Source organism: Lepidochelys kempii, chromosome 5, assembly GCF_965140265.1.
Source record: "Lepidochelys kempii isolate rLepKem1 chromosome 5, rLepKem1.hap2, whole genome shotgun sequence".
Classification (NCBI taxonomy): Eukaryota; Metazoa; Chordata; order Testudines; family Cheloniidae; genus Lepidochelys; species Lepidochelys kempii.
In genome coordinates, this window is record NC_133260.1 from 122187300 (window position 1) to 122206558 (window position 19259).

A 19259-nucleotide genomic window follows, 5' to 3' on the forward strand; every position below is an offset into this window, starting at 1 on the left:
CAGCATTGTCAACCCCAAGTGCTCAAAAATCAAAAGCCTCAACACATCATGAAACTGGCTTAAAAGTCATGAGACTTTTTAAAAAATAATACATATAGGATTATTTTTATTTCTGATCCTTTAGATGTAGTAGTCACACCACATTTTCAAGCTTTTCTCCACAACCACAAAGGCAAGACACTTACATTTTGGGTTTTTTTAAAATGAAAGCTGAAATATTCATGTAATTACTTGACTTCTTAAAGCTGAGGATTTATGAAAAACACTCAATATTGCAAGAGTCATGACAAAACCCAGGACTGAGCCACTGGTTCAGAAGAAGTAATCGCAGACGTGCAGGGAAAGTGTTATAATAGGAGTCAATGGGCATGTGCTGCTGACTTCTCTTTTGTAAGAACTCTCTTTAAAGGCATCAAGGTTCTTCATTAAGAACCTGTATGACTATCACAGCAGCTTTTAAGAGACCTGTGGCTTGATCCATCTGTGGCTTGATCCAAAGTCCACTGAAGTCAAATGGGAGACTTCCACTGACTTCAAAAGGCTTCTGATCAGGCTGCTAGAGCATGATACTCAACAGATGATAGCTTCACTAGGATTTTTATTTTGTTTGTAATTATTGGTACACAGAATAATTTCTGGTCTGGAATCCATTACATTTCTAGAACACTGATTATTCTTCTCTGTGTACGGCTATTTATTTGGTAACAAGCGATCTCAGACTTCCATCAGATATTTACTAGAGATTTATGTCAGATATTATTTAAGAGTCTCTTTAGTGTGAATAAAGATTTACAAGTTCAGGGCCTGAGTCATTTTAGAAAACACCAGGAAGGAACAAAGTTGTATTTTTTTAAATACTATTTGTTGCACCAATTTGTGTGCAAAAAAAACTATTTAAAGACACTGACTCTCCTATAGCAGGGGTGGGCAAACTGCAGCCCAGCGGCTGCATCCGGCCCTCCAGATGTTTTAATCTGGCCCTTGAGCTTCCGCTGGGGGAGCGGGGTCTTGACCCGCTCTGGCGCTCCTACGCATAAGGGCAGCCACGGGGGTCTGCACACTGCCCTTGCCCCAAGTGCTGCCCCCACAGCTCCCATTGGCCAGGAGCTGGATGGGGGACCCCTCATCCCCAGCTCCACCCCAGAGCCCACACCCACAGCTGGAGTCCTCACCCCCTCCCGCACCCCAACACCAAATTTTGTGAGCGTTCATGGCCCGCCATACAATTTCCATACCCAGATGTGGCCCTCGTTCCAAAAAGTTTGCCCACCCCTGTCCTATAGTAATGGCTTGGCAAAATATGTTACTTGAGATGCTATTACTGTTGAGACAGCTATTTGCATTAAAGAAAACACCCCTACAATAAAATGTTCCCCAAAATTTAAGAAAAAGCAGTTGATCCTCTCACCAGATACCTGGTTAAATCCTGGGATGACCTTTCCAGACCTGTGAGTGGCAGAGGAGATTTCAACTGGGGTTTGATTTCCACACTCTACACCCTTTTTCTTTTGCTCTCTCTTATAGCGCCTGATCCACCCACCGAATTCAATGGAGTAACTCCCATTAACTTCAATGGACTCTGGGAACATGCCCATAATGCTAAGGGACACGATTTAGTTAAGGTTTTGTATCAGGGTTTTACCATGATCTGCAGGCCCTGTTGTTCCCATAATGAAATAGATTCTGTATGGATGTCTAAGTTTGTTATGGTATTGACATTCCTGGTATGGTTATTATTGACTTGTCTTACATAATGAAGTCCTGATCCTTCAAAGAGATTTATATGGCAGATACCTGAATGGATACAGAGTCCTATTGACTTGAATGGGATTTATCTGCACGGGCTCCGTTGCGGGATTGAGGCCTTTATCTTCTGTATGAATAGTTGTATTCGGTCCTTAGAAAATCAAATAAAACATAAACAAAAAAGGCTCAATACCAGAAGCAGTTTCAAGGGCTTTTTCATTTCTGCCCATGTGCAGGGAGTAGATTGTAAGTGCTTTGGGGCAGGGACCATCTTTTTGTTTTGAGTTTGTATAGCACCTAGCACAAGAGGGTCTTGCTCCATGAGTGGGGCTCCTAGATACAAATAATTTGTAATACAAATAATAAATAAGAATAGTATCCATCGGGCCATATCAGGAAATCTAACTGTGTTGTCATACAGGGGACGTACATGAAGAAAGTGACACAATGATGATGAAAATTTCAGAAAACCAAGGTAACTGGAATGGTCTCTAACATCTGATTCTCTGCATGCCTAATTTCTAGGCACTTATCTTAATCTCATTTTTGTTAATAGTCTACTGAAATGTATTTGTTTAATCTTCAATCATTTCTTCTTAAAGAAAACAAAACCAAAAAAAGTAAATGCCTGAATCTAAATCTGTGCTAGTGCAGTATTATTGTTGAATTTCTACATGCAAAAACCCAACTTATTTAAAGTTAATGTTTTTCTCGAATGTTTTTATGCATCCGATGAAGTGAGCTGCAGCTCACAAAAGCTCATGCTCAAATAAATTGGTTCGTCTCTAAGGTGCCACTAGTCTTCCTTTTCTTTTTGCGACTACAGACTAACCCGGCCGCTACTCTGAAACCTGTTTTTCTCTTTGTGCATATACAATTACAAGCTTCAGGTTGTATAAATTTGCAGTATTTTTTTTTGCATTTAATAGGTCAAATGCTAGATGGCTTTAAGGTTAACAAGATGGGTGAAGAAAATGACACATTTTGTATATTCACAGAAAGCCGGATTCTAGACTGGGTACTTAAAATAGGCCTACCTAAAGTTCCCCCTTAATTTCACATGGAGAAAGTATTCACTTTTTCTTCTAAAAGACTATTCTGCAGTCTGGGTAACAAAATCCTACAGTTTATCCCAAGGTGGTTACACAGGTGCTGATAAATAATCTCAATCTCTATGAAATCTGCATAGATCAGATCCTTTAAGATCAAAAGGACTTTGGGTTCATATAAGATGGATAAAGTCAGAACGGACTTTGAAGGGCCTGAATGTGAGCCATTATTGGAAGAATAGCAGTGTTAATAATCAATAATTTTTGCCATAAAGAAGCCTTCAACAATTGTATAACCAAGTCTGCATTTGCTACAACTAGTGCAGTACTGCCAACCCCAAGCATTCAAAAATCATGAGTCAGGCACTCAAAATTCATAACATGAATGAATTTTTTTAAAAATACCATACTTGGAGGTCTGGTTTCAGAGCCATTAAGATTCACATTTCCAAACTTTTCCTTGCAACTACAAGGATTAGAAATATAACATGTTTAAAAAACAAAAGCTGAGATTTGCATGCACACACACCGATTCCTTCATATAGGGCCTTAGGAAAGAACACCAAATATTGCAAGAATCATGGTAGAAATCATGAGAGTTGGCAACACTGCTACTGTTTCAGGTATTTTTGCAATATAAAAATCATAATGCTTCACTGAAAGCTCCATAAATTTTAAATATCTAATGGAGATTGCTTTCAAGGAAAAGGATACCACACTACAATGTGGGAATTATTATGAAAATCACTACAAGCAAAGTGAATCTAAATTGATTCCAAAGAAGTTTGCTTCTTTTCATATCCTTTTTAGATTTCAAACTTCCCAAGAATAATTCTGTTGCAGCAATTCACCTTCTTACATTCTCACAGCCTCAAGATTAAAAAATGGCCTCCAACAGAATCCAATTTAGAAGACAGCGAGGGAGCATTATGCAATTTGCAGGGACTGGGAATCTGAAGATCTGGATTTTAGTCTCATATGTATCACTGACTTGCTGTATGATCTTGAGCAAGACACTTAACCTGTCTGAGCCTCGATTTCCCCCCTTTAGCATGTACCTCACAAGGAAGTTGTGAGGGCTAATTCATTAAATGTTTTAAAACCCTTTTGAGAGCCTTGGATAGAAGGTGCTATCGAAGTCAAATTTATAATATTTTTCAGAATTCACTTGCTTCTCTTTTGCACTGTTCTTTCCAGAAATCAGCTTATCAGCACAACTGAGATGTCCAAAACAAAAATACATATACTGTATATATATAACCTCACAACAATGGGAGTGAGTTCTCTTTCATTTGCTAGATAATTCTGACACCACACACACACACACTCATACAAAGACGCTTCTAAGTATTAAAATAATAAATGACACTTTCAGACAGCATCATGAAAACAACTTTTCTTACCCTTAGCCCCTGTTCCATGGACAGGAAGAGGACTTGCCAGGGCGCTGTGTACCTGAACATCTTTGGCCTCTTAAGCAGACACAATAAATGGCAAAAAGGCACTCTAATCTCTCAGCTTTCTTGGTTGCTTTTCATTTGGAGATGCTTAAATTGAGAGAAATCCTTTAGTCATATTCTTCAAGGGCCTCTTCAGTAGATTCTAAACAGTTACAGCCATCCTATTTGCACCCAGAGGAACTGAATAAGTAATTCACTAAGAGGCTTTTTTTCTTGGGAAGAGCTCAGCTCAAACTCAATTAGCATAACAGGATGATAACCTCTGAACCTCCCACTTCTGCTGTAGGCTGCCACAATGGACTGCATGTCACCCACAAGTCCCTGGCTTGGAAACCTTGGCTGGGTTTGTTTTTTGGTATGTTTTTCTCACTACTGCTCTCTGATTCTGCTTTCCGAAGTCTAGAAGCTGCCATCAAAAATGACCTAGGCTGTTTCTGAAGCTTTCAAAGACAATCAGATGCACTTGAAGCTTTATTTTTGTTGTGATCCCCCAGGCCAGCCTTCCCGGCTGAAAGCCTCAGAGATCACTGCCTTGTGATTGTATAGCCCGGAGATTTTACTAGAGGGATTTATAACTGTTCGGAATTGCTAAAAATGCTATTATAGAGAGCACTGGTCTAAAATATCATCAACTTAAATGAGATGGAAATATTTCTCAAAAATACATTAAACCCGTCTCTTTGAAACACCCAAAATATGCTCTACATTTACGTGTGATCTCAAACTCCTTTCTTTAGCGCCTGTCGATTGCAAATTCATATGCACAATCTAAGGCTACATCTACAATATAGCCAGGATCCCCGCTCTGAGATCAATCCACTGGCAGTTGATTTAGCGCCAAATCGATAGCAGCTCGCTCTCCAGTCATCCCCTGTATTCTATCACCGCCCCAACAAAAAGTGTAAGGTAAGTCAGTGGGAGAGTTTCTCCCATCGACCCTCTGTGGTGTGGACCCTGCAGTAACTCAATCTAAGGTACCTCGACTCCAGCTACGGGCGTTGCGTAACATAGATCAACTTCCGCGGTAGTGTAGACATAGACTAGGCCTTACGTAGGCTATGGGTGACTAAATGGGGAGAAGGGTAAAACTAACAATAAATGTATTTATGTGATTTCTAGGCTCAACTGATATTTCTTGTATTTTACTACTTGTAAGGAAACATGTCCTGGATATTGTGTACAGAGTCATGACCAGGTTTCTAAAAAGAATGGTTGTTTTTTTTTAAAGGGAGCAGTTTGTGCTTATAATTAATTGTGGATGCAAATCTGACCATTTCTAGTCTACACTTGGAGTCATTCTTGATTAACTCCATGTGTGGACACTCTGACTCCAGAAAAAGTTACACACAAAACGGTTTTGGATTTGTTTTTTGTGCATGAAGATAACCAGGAACAAAGCACTCTTGTTCTAGAATGAGAGCACCCATACATAGCATTGATCAGGAACAACTCTGTTTAGACAAGTCTGAAGTACTGTATTTGCCCCAACAATTTTTTTTGTTTTACACCAGAGCAAAAAAAAGAAAACCCCAAAAGCCATTTTAGGATCACACAGGATCAAATCAGGACCTATCATCTCTCTTATTTCAGAGCAAACTCTTGCATTTTTGCAAGTTAACCAAAATAAATTATAAGACGACACACAGAACTAGGAAAAAAAAAACGAGTACTTGTGGCACCTTAGAGACTAACCAATTTATTTGAGCATAAGCATCCAATGAAGTGAGCTGTAGCTCACAAAAGCTTATGCTCAAATAAATTGGTTAGTCTCTAAGGTGCCACAAGTACTCCTTTTCTTTTTGCGAATACAGACTAACACGGCTGCTACTCTGAAAATAGAACTATGAAGCATGCTGTATTGCAGCACTTTTATCACAGAACTGGGAATTTAGTGCACAGAACAGCTACAGGATCAGACCCCATAATATTTAGAGTAAAATAAAATGATACAAAAATCACTGAACAGGCAAACTGGTATTTACTGTAGGTGAGATTCAGATTTATTACATCTGAATGAATCATCATGAATTATGACAAAGTTTTAGAAATACATGATGGCTTTGTGTGAAACTACTTTGAGGAAATCTCTCTCTTCGTAAGATTTATTTCCATCCGATATAGTGTTTAGACATTATTGTGATGGGCACTATTAAAAAACCACAGATCAATAACTATTAAAGCTCTGATTCAGCCAGATACTTAAGCACGTGAATAGACTGAATCAGGGTCTTATTTGCCATACGCCATATTTGTTGAATATATGCAATTGCTTGGGAAGGGTGAAATACTTGCATTCATGTATTTCAAAGCAGGAAATGCATACAACACACACAGCTATAGTTTTATTACTGAATATACACACACCATTTCAATACACAGAGTCCCAATTCTTCTTGCTTAAATTACTTAGCAAGCAAAAATAGCAAGTCATATAATGCTCTCTCTCGCTCGCTCTCTGCTTTGCCCTTCTGGAGAAATGATTGCGTTATGAGATTTCTCAAGTTCATTTTGAGTTTCTTTTGGAAGCAATATAGGTCTATGTTTATTTTTTTTCAATGGCCAAATAAGATTGGCTTAAACTGGAACACAGCAGCTATAAAAATGCTACACAGTGGTACAGAACTGTATCCATTAAAAAATTCTTAGACTGACCAGAAAAACAAAGGAAACCTTTTGTGCCCAAATCCTGTCCCTCAGGCTATGTCTACACTACACAGCTTTTAGCCACATGGCTGTGTCGTTACAACTGTGCCGCTAAAAGTCGTGCAGTGTAGCCACTGTTTGTCGGCTCTCCTGCTGACAAAAAACTACCCCCAACGAGCGGCCTTCGCGTTGTCCTTCGCGTTGTCGGCAGCAGTGCTCTCCTGCAGACACACTGTTCACATTGGTACTTGCCACGGCAAAACTTGTGTCTTTCGGGGTTTTTTTTTTTTTGAACACGTCTGAAAGACAAAAGCTTTGTTGTTCAATTGCCAGTGTAGACATAGCTAGATGCTCAGTTAGGCTACTTCTCTAAAGTGGAGTCAGAGATGTACGTGTATTACACACCTGGAGTACACACTAGTGTAAAGGTGATATCTGCTCTAACCTGAAAATGTTTGTTCTGAGACAAGAATCCCTTTGCATTATAACCAGAATATCAGAGAAGTGGGGCATGGTCTCTAGCATAACCCATGCACATACTCCAAGGCTTAAATTACCCATATACCATCCGGAGAAAAGTGCTAACAGCTTCAAATAAATGTGGAAAATGTAATCATCAAGAAAGCTGGTATAATTGAAGGATGTGTACGTGTGCAGCAGATTAAGAGATGTTGCTCAAACGTTGGCTCCATTGTACCTACATACTTACTTCATGGTTGTTTATCTCACAAAGTGCCAAGTGAGAGCCCCTTATTATTGATGTGGGCTCCCAGATCTTTGGGACCAGTCTTTCAAATGCCACCTAGCAAGAACAGATGTGGTTTTGACCGGTGTCTGATGTAAGCAACAAACAAGTTTGTAGGCAGTGTTGCTGTAGCTGAGTTGGTTCCAGGATATGAGAGACACAAGGTGGGTGAGGTGATATCTTTTATTGGGCCAACTTCTGTTGGTGAAAGAGATGTGCTTGCGAGCTTACATGGAGCTCTTCTTCAGGTCTGACACATTAGGCGTGTGACGTCCAGTAAAAGAAATTACCTCACCCACCTTGCCTCTCAAACAAGTTTGAGCCAGCTGTCACCTCAACCACCATTAAGGAAGCACTCTAGCAGTTTGAGCAAGGAAGGGGGCAGGCAGGACTCCTGGGCTCTATTCCTGGCTCTATCACTGACTCACTGTGTGACCATGGGGCAATCCAAAGGTGTTTATCTAACCCAGACACATCCTGTGCATACACTGCCCCACCAATATCTCTTTTAACTTATGTGGGGACCTAAGATAGCATTGATTGCTTTGTAGATGGGGGTATGGCCAAGGGCAGAAATAGGGCTATTTGGGAGATACAGCTATTCTATGCATCCTTTGAGCATTGCCATGACCAGACCTGCAAACACTTGCTAAGCATGGAATGGAAGAAAGGATCTGGAGCCTGTTCCCATACCTCGGCTCACCCACAGAAATATATAGCTTTTGGCCTCGTATTGATCTTTTTAAGGCAAAAGCAGTGTTTGGCCTTTTACATACAACACATATAGAAGCAAATACAGCAGAATAAAATGCTGAAGGTTAAAGAGAAGATGAAGAACAGGTTAACCTGAGTGCTAAGTATTACATTCTAGCATCAAACAAACAGTGAAGGAAAGTATGTCTTCATTATAAATTAAAAACCAGGAGACCAAAGTAATGTCAATAGGAAATTAGTCCAACATAGAATTAATAATTTTATTAGTACTACATATACCTTCTCCCTGAAAAAATGGCTTCTGATCCCTGATTTGGCTGGTAGTTGAACTGAATGCCTTTGTCTAGCTAAAAATCTATGTGGGGATTACTAGAAATACTACAGTAGGTCAACTACATGTAGGATAATGACTGAGCTAGAACAGCTCATTAGGACTGCTCTCACCACTCAGCACTAGGAGAGGTTCAAACAGGTACATGAGTTAAAAGCAAAAGCCCAGATTCTTTAAGTTCTTATCTTGTAATGACAGGATGTACAAACGGTTTTGTTTTTTTAATAGTTAACTCTCTTTCTTTCAAGTGTTTTGTTTTAGAAAGGCAAGGTTTTTAAACAATGCCCCATATCCTCTTCTAAATAAGGTATCACAGAGCCACTGATGTCAGAAGACAAATACACCCAAACTGAGATAAAAAAGCTAATTAATACACAGTTGTTGGCTTGTCCACAGGGAGAAGCAGTGAACAAACAGATGCTCAATAGTAACCATGTGGAGTATTACTGTATCATCTGATAGGGGCCTATCTACCCTGAACGTGCATGCTAATGAATGCCAGCTGTGTTTGAAAGCTCATTCTGTCTCCTTTTATCAGAAATCATTAACACCACAAGATGGCTTTCCAGGATTCAACCACAAATCCAAGCACCAAACACAATGGTGCTTTCCAGCTGATTTTCAAAGTGGGTCTGCACATAAATCTCCCAGAATGGCTGATATTCACAGCAGCATTGAGCAACGCAGGCAGACTTCCATACAGAACTCGGTGCACATACCAGTATAGAACCACACTCTCATCTTGTGGTTTGTTTTACTTAGGATTAGCTTGGGATGGTCTATTTTCCCCTGAGGCAGATTCTGATTTTAAGGGACTATCAGCACTGGCTCTCCACACCTTATGTCCTAGTGAAGACAAGGCCTTAGAATAAACTGAAGGATTTCTTCAAGCTGATGGAGCCATGGCATTCTTGTCCAATCACCTTGTCCAATCACCTTCGTTCACCTACCCCACCATGAATAAGAAAGATGAGACGTAGTGTAATAGATGGTGAAATTCTCCCCTGTGTAGAAGCTTAGGATAAAGCCAGAGTGTGACTAAGATATTGGACTGGAACCTAAGAGAGATCAGAATTCAGCTCCTGGCTCTGACAGTCTTTCTGTGCCTCCTCGTCAGGAAAGACTTCATAATACTATTTTGTGCTTGTGCGTGTGTGTTGGCACATGCATGTGCACAAAACATACACTGCTGCTGATCTCTTTCAAGACACATTCTCCACCTCCGTGGCAGGATGGTTTATGTGACGTTTCAGTTTTCCTGAACATGTTGAGAGAAAGTAGTATCAGGGCTATGTCTTATTTGAGAGTAATGCAAAGATTTTAGTTAGATTGACACCTCCCCCTCTCCCCGGCCCCCAAACGTTCTGAACAGAGGCTCAGACAAAGGGACTAGGTCGTTTACAAATTCCACAACAGCAAGATTCTTCTGTTTGTTTTTCTGGGGTTTTGTCAACTCTCTCACTGCTCCCAGGTGCATTTCCTGGCTTGTGCAATGGGCTTCATTGTGACGACCAACCACAGAGGGTTAACATAGTATAAAGCTCTGTGTTCTCCCTTCCAGGCATCCTCTTGTAACCCCTGCTGCTCTCACACAACACCTGATGCATTTGAAAGTGGCTGAAATTCCTTTGATTCCAGTTCACTAAAACTGTGTATTTAAATTTTCTGTTGAAATGCAAACACAGGATGAGTAACAGAACACCAAGCACTGATAAAATGACCACCTTATTCTCATGCTGTGTTTGTTTTGCATCAAACAAGGCAAAAACTGGATTAATAGCTCACTTACAGGACACGGGCTGGTTTTCACAGGACTGGGGGAGCTTATCAGCTCTCTTGCTAGAATATGCATTAGAAATGGTTTTCAGATGAACACTCAGTCTTTAACGATTTGTGCTCCAAGAGGAATTTAAAAATTTTTTAAGATGATGTTAAAATACAAAGAAAACGGTACAGAGTTTAAGCATAGAAGTTTCTGGTTATCAGGGAATAACATACAGATTATCAAGGGGTGTGAAGTTCGGTTTAGGATCGGATGGCGTAAAGAGTACATAATCTGCAATATCCCCAACTGGGGGTAAAAGGTTAACGGGTCAAAGTACAGACTTTGAGATATGAGGATATGTTGTTCATATAATGGCTATATTCAGGTGTGGAATATAATGAGTGGATACGATGATGAGGTACTATACTAAACTTGGACCCTATGGTAAGGCTGGCTAAGAAAGTCTAAATGTACAAGCCTGGAGAGCATCCAGTATAGCACTGGGTGGTATTTAGGACATCCCACTAATCTGTAGCTGTTTTTTGTTACAACAATTCTGTTAGAATGGTAACCAGTCCTTCTCCATGGTTTGAAATAGCAAGAGACCTATGAATGGAGCAGCTCTCCCACTCTTACCTTCTGGGGGTGAGTGAACTGGGATGATGATATCTCTAAGCTTCCTTGACACAATGTAGAATCAATTTTGTTGATTTATAAATTAGTAAGCCTCACTCGGCTCTTTTCAAGAAGCATTCTACACATGACACAGAGGGACAGATCCTGGGCTTTGATGATTTGTACCAGCTGAAGAGTTGTCCCTTAGAGGTTAAGTTTCTTGCCCAAGGTGTGACAATGCCAGCACTCCGGGTCCTCCTTTCCACTCCACTGTACTAACCATTAAATACACTCCCTCACTGTTGAAGTAATGAGATCACTGGAAGAACACAGCATACACTGCATTGTTGCACATACTAGCGACTGGCTATGAGGCAAAGTTGCATATTAATATGTTGCTTCTACCCACACAATGAATGCAGCATTGCTATGCATAAGTGGGGATATGGACCCATGTAGGAGGGGAAAAAGGTGACTTTTCAAGAAGAGGTTAGCCAAGGAATCGCTGAACAATATTCTCTGTATTCAGAAGAACTCTCTTGACATACTCCCTTCCTTACTCTGACGAGGAAGCCCTTCCCCTGCAAAGAGTAACACAAAGCTAACTAGATGGACTGACTTTTTGTGGAAGGGTAAATCTACAAAAAACTCTGCAACCGAAATCTCAGGAGCACCACTTTGCACAGAGTGTGTGTGTGTGTGTGTGAGAGAGAAACCCAGCCAAATACCCTTCTCAACAGCTGTGTGCAAATGTAGCTCTTTCAACTACATTTCTCAGAAGGAATGTATGAGGTCATGAAGACCAAGACCTTATCTACAGTTGGATATTTTACTGAGGCAAAACCTTCTCCTTCCACATCCTGCTGTGAGGCACAAATAACTGAGGTTAATAAGTACGCATGCTTTATTTATCACTCTTATAGACAATGATTTATAAGTCTAAAAACCACTGCCATGACAGGAGTAGCTACAAGCGCTGGTACACTGTCTACACGGCCACTTTACAGTGCGGAAACTTACATCGCTCAGGGGTGTGTTTTTTCAGTATAGACCAGGCCTAAGTGCTTGGAACCAAACACAGCCTGCCACCAAAAAGCAAGAAGAAAACACTTTATTTACAATTGTTTAGTGCTGCAACTTCAGCTGTCTGATGCTCCATTTCTTTAACTCCTGGTTCACAGCTCATTGAAATCAATGGGAGTCCTTCCATCAAATGCAACGGGCTTTGGATTGGGCCCTTATGCTAATATACCAGGGCTCTCTGTAAGCAGGAAATCCCAGCTTCCAAGTCGTATTCTTTCCAAAGCAAGTGGGACTGCTGCTTGCTCACCTTTTAACCTCTCAAAGACCAGTCAAACTTTTTTTTTTTTTACAGTGGGATAGCTGACAAAAATCCTGAAACCATCAGAAGAACAGGAAACTCCCACAAATTCTTTAGTGCCATTAACATTTTCTACATACAGTTTTCTAATTCATTACTTCTAATGTCCTTGTTAACAAATGCAGAACAAGAGGAATCCACCCATGTCAACAAGAGGAATTTGGTATGGGGCTGAAGAGCAGATACTTTGAGTTTGAGTCAGAAGGGTACTTAATAGCTGTTTAATAGTCCTTATTCCTATCTTCTATAGTGATTCTTTCATCCAGAAGGATTGCAGAATTGTTCCCAAACTGCAAATAGAAGGGATTACTCACCACTGAAATGCAACATCCACTCTACATCTTTACACTTGCAGAAAATACCACGAGGTCTTTGAATGACCACAAATGATCAGAGCCTTGCTTGCCACCTCCCAAGATATGGCATCTCCAACGGCCCAACATCGCCTAAAACCATGCTGAGGCACTGGTTCAATATTGACCCAAAGAGAATGGTCAGTTGCCAACACCTGCCAACACTAGGGGGGAGGGATAGCTCAGTGGTTTGAGCATTGGCCTGCTAAACCCAGGGTTGTGAGTTCAATCCTTGAGGGGGCCATTTAGGGATCTGGAGCAAAAATTGGGGATTGGTCCTGCTTCAAGCAGGGGGTTGGACTAGATGACCTCCTGAGGTCCCTTCCAACCCTAACCTTCTATGAATCTATGAACCTATCAGTGACGCCGCTTCCTACAACCAGAATTTTCATTGGATGGCCTCCCATCAAACTGCTGACTCGACTGGCCCTCCTCACTTTATGAAATCTCATGAGCTCATCGTTCAGTGTGGTAGCCTGAAGAGTTCAGATTAATGAAAAAGCTTCCCACTGGCATTAAGTCCGGGTTTACAGAAGAAATTCTGACAGAACTTCAACAGAGGACATTGTGAATGTTGTGCGATAACCTATAATCATCCATTACTAAACGAGGAGGTGGGGAATCCTGGGTCCTTATGAAGGCTGTATTAAGAATGGGGTCTCTAGGGACTCCTGGAATATATAACAAGTAATATTTGATACCATATATAGCCATACTACCTCACTAGGTCCCGGCAGTTCTACAGTGAAGTGGAACTCTGCCACCTCGCAGTTATTCGACTCCTCTTCTCTTCTCCTAATTAAAACATGACAATAGCTGCAAAGTGTTTTAGACCGGCACTCCAAGGGCAGCTATTTTCTCCACTGCAAAGCAGACGATGTGATGCACAAAGAATACTAGAAAGCACAGCGACCTTGTCCAATTCATCTTAGGCATACTCCTCTGAGATGGGCTGACACAGTTTCCTACCCTCTATTTGTCTTTCAGGCACAAACCACTCAGTGCTAATGAATGAATGATTAAATGCCAGCTCATGCTACTGTATGCCCTGGATACAGTTACCAAAGTTACAGCACTGAGCTGAGGACATACAGCTCATTTCCTTGGCATTAAATGGTACCAGAGCGGAGAACTGACACTCAGGGATGGTTTGGTGATCACTGTGCTCACAACCAAATCCCACAACTACTCAGCAGTGAAATGTAAAATGAAGAGTTTCTCTCTGCCTTGTTTATTTTAATTTTTGGGGTAAGATCAGCTAGGTAGTGCAGAAAATGAGTATTCACCCTTGAGACAATGCGAATTTTCCTTATCTTCCTTAAAGAGGAAGCCCCGTATACCTCTTGTAGTGGGACGTCAGTGCTCTGGTAGATGAAGAAAGAGCCTTCTCCCTACTGAAACCTCTCATGATGTCTAAATGTAAATTTTACGAAGTTTTGTTGTTAAATACATCTTTTGCTCTACAACTGGCTAGGCTCCCCAGTTCCGAAAACGCCAACAGGAAAGTCCTCGTCAGCTTTGTCTGGGTATGGGAAACCACCCAAGATAGTCAAGCTTGATCCATAGCCTTTCCACTGACTTCAGGCCGCTTTGGATCAGGCCTTAATAGGGCATGGACCTGATTTATTTACATTGTTTTTGACACTAATAAAATGCAATTTACATCCACTGATTTGCTCCAGATTAAACCAGTGAGAGATAACAATCGAGACTCAGGAAGGGTAAACAGGATTAAGAACTTCAGTACCATCTTAAAGCGGACACTAGCAGAACAAAGCTTGCTCAGCACATGTAGGGCACTCTGAAAAGTACAGTAAATCATTAAAATAAAATAAATGTCAGCTGTAGAAAACCATACAGGAGTGAGCATGTTTACATGAGCAAATAAGGATAGCTTCAAAACAACTTAGCTTCCACACCAGCCCACCCACTCCCAACTCGCTGGAGCACAGCATTACTGGAGCTGTACTATTAGGGACCTCCCTGTGCTCTCCTCTGGATCTTAGGGTGGACAATGAGATCCTACAGGAAACAGAACACAGCTGAAGACTGAATTACCTTCTCCACATAAGCTCCACAGAACCAGAGAGAGAAACATGGACATCCCCACTCCCCAGTCCGTCCACCCCTGCCCCAGTGAGAATCCACAGGTGTAAGGAGTCCCAGGAAAGGTGTCATGAAGCATATGGGACAGCGCACAAGCCCAGCCAAGATGTGGCTCTCTCACCTTAGAAATGAAAAAAAAAAAAAAAAAAAAATCTCTGTTCCAATCAAATCAAGTGTCCTTCAATTTTTTTCCCCACAAAGTTTTAAATTGTTGGTATTTCAGATGCACTAAAGGAACTCAGCATTTAATGTTATGGCTTTTGACACATCACTGGAAACTAAAAGGATACCATATTAACACCCTTTTTAAAAAAATAGTTTTTTGAGGGGATTCTCCTTTGTCTGTAAGGCCTTTTATTGGCTCGGGGAAAAGGTGTCTTTTCCTGACATTTGCATCCTCTCTCATTTTGCAAAGGTGTATTTTTCCCTCCTGCCCTTCCCCCTTTCTCTCCTGCCCCTTTCCCCATTGGCTAAATCCATTCCACAGAGCACAGCCAGAATTAATGAGCTATGTCCCAGGGAGGTATGCAGGAGATGGAATCATATTCCCTAGCCTGCACACCTGCCAAGGTAGCTCAGGAGATGGATACTGTAAGGGGTGTTGGCTGGTGGGATGATAAGCAGCACACCCACGGGCCTCAATAAATAAGTTAGGAGCCTCAGTTTCAGCACCTTTTTTTAAAATCTTGGCCATAAAGCATGTATGTTTTAAGATGTAATAGTTAAAATGATCACACCATACAGTAACCTCCTCATTTGCAAAAGTACAGAACACTCAACTCGAATTCAAGTCAATGGAAGCGGTGAGGGCTGCGCATCTTTTAAAATCAGGCCTGTATGACCAAGTTTTGCTCAGATGCTCATCTGTCATCAGATTTGGCTCAAAATTTGTTAAGTACTTTGGGATGAAATACTCTTGGGGTAAGATTTCCAACTCTCTCAGCATTGGTCTAACTTCTGCTGCCATCGCCATATCTACGATAAAAATGAGAACTTTCATCAGATTTTGGGTCTCAACAGAACGAAAGTATCCAATTAAGTATCATTTATAGTAAGTTAAATGATATCAGTGTGCCCTTTTTCTCTCATCTTAATTCTAATACAATGATTCTTTTCTTGGGTCCATTAATCTGATCCATTTAAAACAGGGAGAGGTTTTATATTAGGATTTATTTAAATGCCCTCTCCGTTCATTAATTAGTTTTGATGAGACACTGTATGTATGTAGTTATGAAAAGCTACTGCAGTGCCTACTGACCCACTAAAAATGCTTCTTCTCGGTCTGAAGAATGCATCTGATCTCTATGAAGATAACCACAGCAATGTGCACTGCATGGACTCCTCTCCCTTTCTGGCCGCTGCGAGCAGGTGTTATTCAATAACCTCCATAAAGAGGCCTAGCTCTGTACCACGTTCACTCTTTGATGGTATTTCCAGCTGCTAGTCAGATGCGTGTTTTCTCCACAACAGCTGTAGAAATATGGTTTCCTGACAAATAATTGCGCTTAACAATTAAGGGCAGGCTGAACAAGTAAGAGCTTTCTCCCCAGCCAGATTTCACCATTGTAAGGAGCAATTAAGGCACATAAGCTTTACAGGAATAGAGAGGGAGGCAGAGCACTGCTCCAGTTAATACATATTTTTTTTTAAATCGGAGCTCTAGGCATTTTAACAATAAAACTCGAGATTGTTTCTGTATCCCCATCAACTTCAATTAGCCACTATCGGGACTAACAACAGCTGCTGCAGCACAAGATTCTGACTTAAGATCAGGGCTCTTTTCAAGGATGGAAGCGGAAGAGGCATTAGCAACAGCCTGGGGATCAGTAACGGCGTAATTCCTTTAACAGGACCATATCTAGGGTTGCATTTGTTACATTATATGTTGCTCGTTTTCCTGCACTAAGCAACCACGATGCATTAGTACAATAGGACTGCCAGCACTATTCAGCCAGCAGCCACATACGTATTGCATCAGCACCTGCATCCTAAGGGCAGAGTCCTCTCCATGTACAGGAACTGCCATTCACATAACAGACTCCTGTTACAAAGGCTCCTATTGTCATGCTGCTGAGATCTAAACACAAGCTGATGCCTCCATAGCTATTCTTCTGCATAACAGTAGTTCAAAACCACCCTCCCTACCCACCCGCAGGGTTTTTTTTTCCTGCTCAACAGATACTGTACACTCAATAAACATGAAATCATTTGGTTGCAGATTCAGTGTGTGACACAAATCTACAGAGAAATAAACCTGCAGAAAAAGAGCCTTCATAACATACTGTTTTGTTTTTTATACCACTGCTTGCAATCACCGATAACTATCATTCCAGGTAAGGTGCTCAGGTACTACCGTGATGGGCACCGTATATACAAAAACAGGTCAGATGGGTAGACGGATATTACGTAGCTAGCCATGCAAACATAAACACACACTTACAAATAGGACCCAGTTTATCTGGAGCTGCTAACAGCAGCCACTACAGAGAAGGAGTTCTCAGACTGAACTGACTATATTTTTACTCTGAGGTGTTTTGAGAGATGCAAGAACAAACCTCAGCTAACCAGCAGAGCTAGAGAGGTGAGGCTTTGGTAACTAACCTATCGGCTTGCTGTGCGGAATTCAGTCTATTTCCTACAAAGCCAGCCTAAAGCAGCGTTATGCGTAGGCTTGAAAGGATTCGAACTAAACAGTTAGTCGTTGATAAACATCATTTCACCTGACACACAGAAGCGGATGAAAAAAAAACTATAGTAACTGGCAAGCCCAGCCTCCTCTGCACCTAGCACTCTCAGGGATCCTGTACCCTGGCCCTTTGGAGATCCCGCTGACACTGCTCACTCAATCACTGGCTAGAAGGTGGCGGGGGGGGGGGGGGGGGGGGGGGAAGGTTGCTGTCTGCTACCACTGGGCTGGAGCTGTACAGCAGCAGTGTGGCCTCCCCTGTGGCCAAGAGCTTGTCCTTCTTGTTGCCATCCTGGCCAGAGGTCTCTGCTCCACCCAGCCAGGACCACTGTGTCCCCCACACAGAAAGCCCAAGTTTTTTTTCATTTTTGTTTTTTTTTAAGCGTCACCCTCCTAGCTGTAAGAACTGAATACTTTATGGGCAAAATCCTGTGATTTAGACTTTTCAATTAGGCTTGTTACAAATAAAAGCAGCTTTAACTTTTTGAGTCTCAACATCTACCGTCATTAAATAATTACTGTCTGACACTCCTGTGACATTCTGTATGTTGGGGAGCACCCTGTAACCTGCATATTCCTCATTTGTGATCTTGCACATAAAGCAGGCCGTGTGACTATTAGGGGAAAGGTTATGATCTGTTGGAAGTCATTTTTCTAGCCAGATGTGTGTATCATTCATGCATATGAAGTTATTAGAATTGTGTTGTACGGTTGTCACTAAAACATGCTGTAAATTGGGGGAATCAGCCAGATATTAGCTCCCCAGAGACAACAGCAAGGAAAGTAACCAACGCCCCAGCGTGGTGTCAAACAACCATCAACAGCCATTGTCCAGCAAGGGAGCTACAATTCAATGACTCACCTGCATGAGGCCACACCAGGACAATTGCTCAACCTTGTCTAGAGACTCAGCAATGCCCAGGAGATATGCCTGGACTTGTGTTCTCCAAGCACATGGGACTGAGGGTATAAAACAGAACATAGGGGCTTCATGCTTGCCCTTTCTCCTTCTCACACCTATGTTGCAAGCAACAAAAACATTCACAGAAGACTGAAGACTCCAGCAGAGGGGACTGGCCAGGTTTCAAGGGTAGTTGAAAGCAGCTATCAAATCCCGCCTCATTCTTCTCTTCTGCAGATTAAATAATCCCAGTTCACTCAGCCCCTCCTCATAAACCATGTGCTCCAGCCCCCTAATCATTTTTGTTGCCCTCCGTTGGACTCTTTCCAATTTTTCCATACCCTTCTTGTAGCGTGGGGTCCAAAACTGGACACAGTGCTCCAGATGAGGCCTCACCAATGCCGAATAGAGGGGAATGATCACATCCCTCGATCTGCTGGCAATGCTCCTACTTATACAGCCCAAAATGCCATTAGCCCTCTTGGCAACAAGGGCAAATATCCAGTGGGGGTGGGGAGAAAAACTGCTTAATCTAGGGTTGAGAGTTTAGACTGCTTGCTAATATTTTCTTTGGGTAACTAACTCTCACTTTTTGCTTATCACTTATACTCTATCCTTTGTAGTCAATAAATTTGTTTAACTATTTAGCTTTACCAGTGAGTTTGTCTAAAGTGTGTGGTAATTGTGTTAAGGTTTCACGAAGGCTGGTCTGTGTCCACTTTCCCTTGATTTATTAACCAATTAATAAATTTGCACCACTTGCC

The 19259-nt window shown here is 41.5% G+C and overlaps 1 protein-coding gene across 16 annotated transcripts in view; it reads right to left on the reverse strand.

Moving 5' to 3' along the window:
- The window catches only part of PALM2AKAP2 (PALM2 and AKAP2 fusion), a 503398-nt gene that overhangs the window by 76500 nt on the left and 407639 nt on the right, over positions 1-19259 (reverse strand). For 2 of the 16 annotated variants that reach the window (XM_073345688.1, XM_073345687.1), the window contains exon 1: positions 4199-4218. The exons of the other annotated variants lie outside the window; for them this stretch is intronic. In XM_073345688.1, coding sequence (XP_073201789.1) covers positions 4199-4216 — 18 coding nt within the window. In that variant the 5' untranslated portion in view covers positions 4217-4218. Of the gene's footprint in view, positions 1-4198; positions 4219-19259 lie in introns of those variants that run through there. 16 annotated transcript variants of the gene reach the window in all.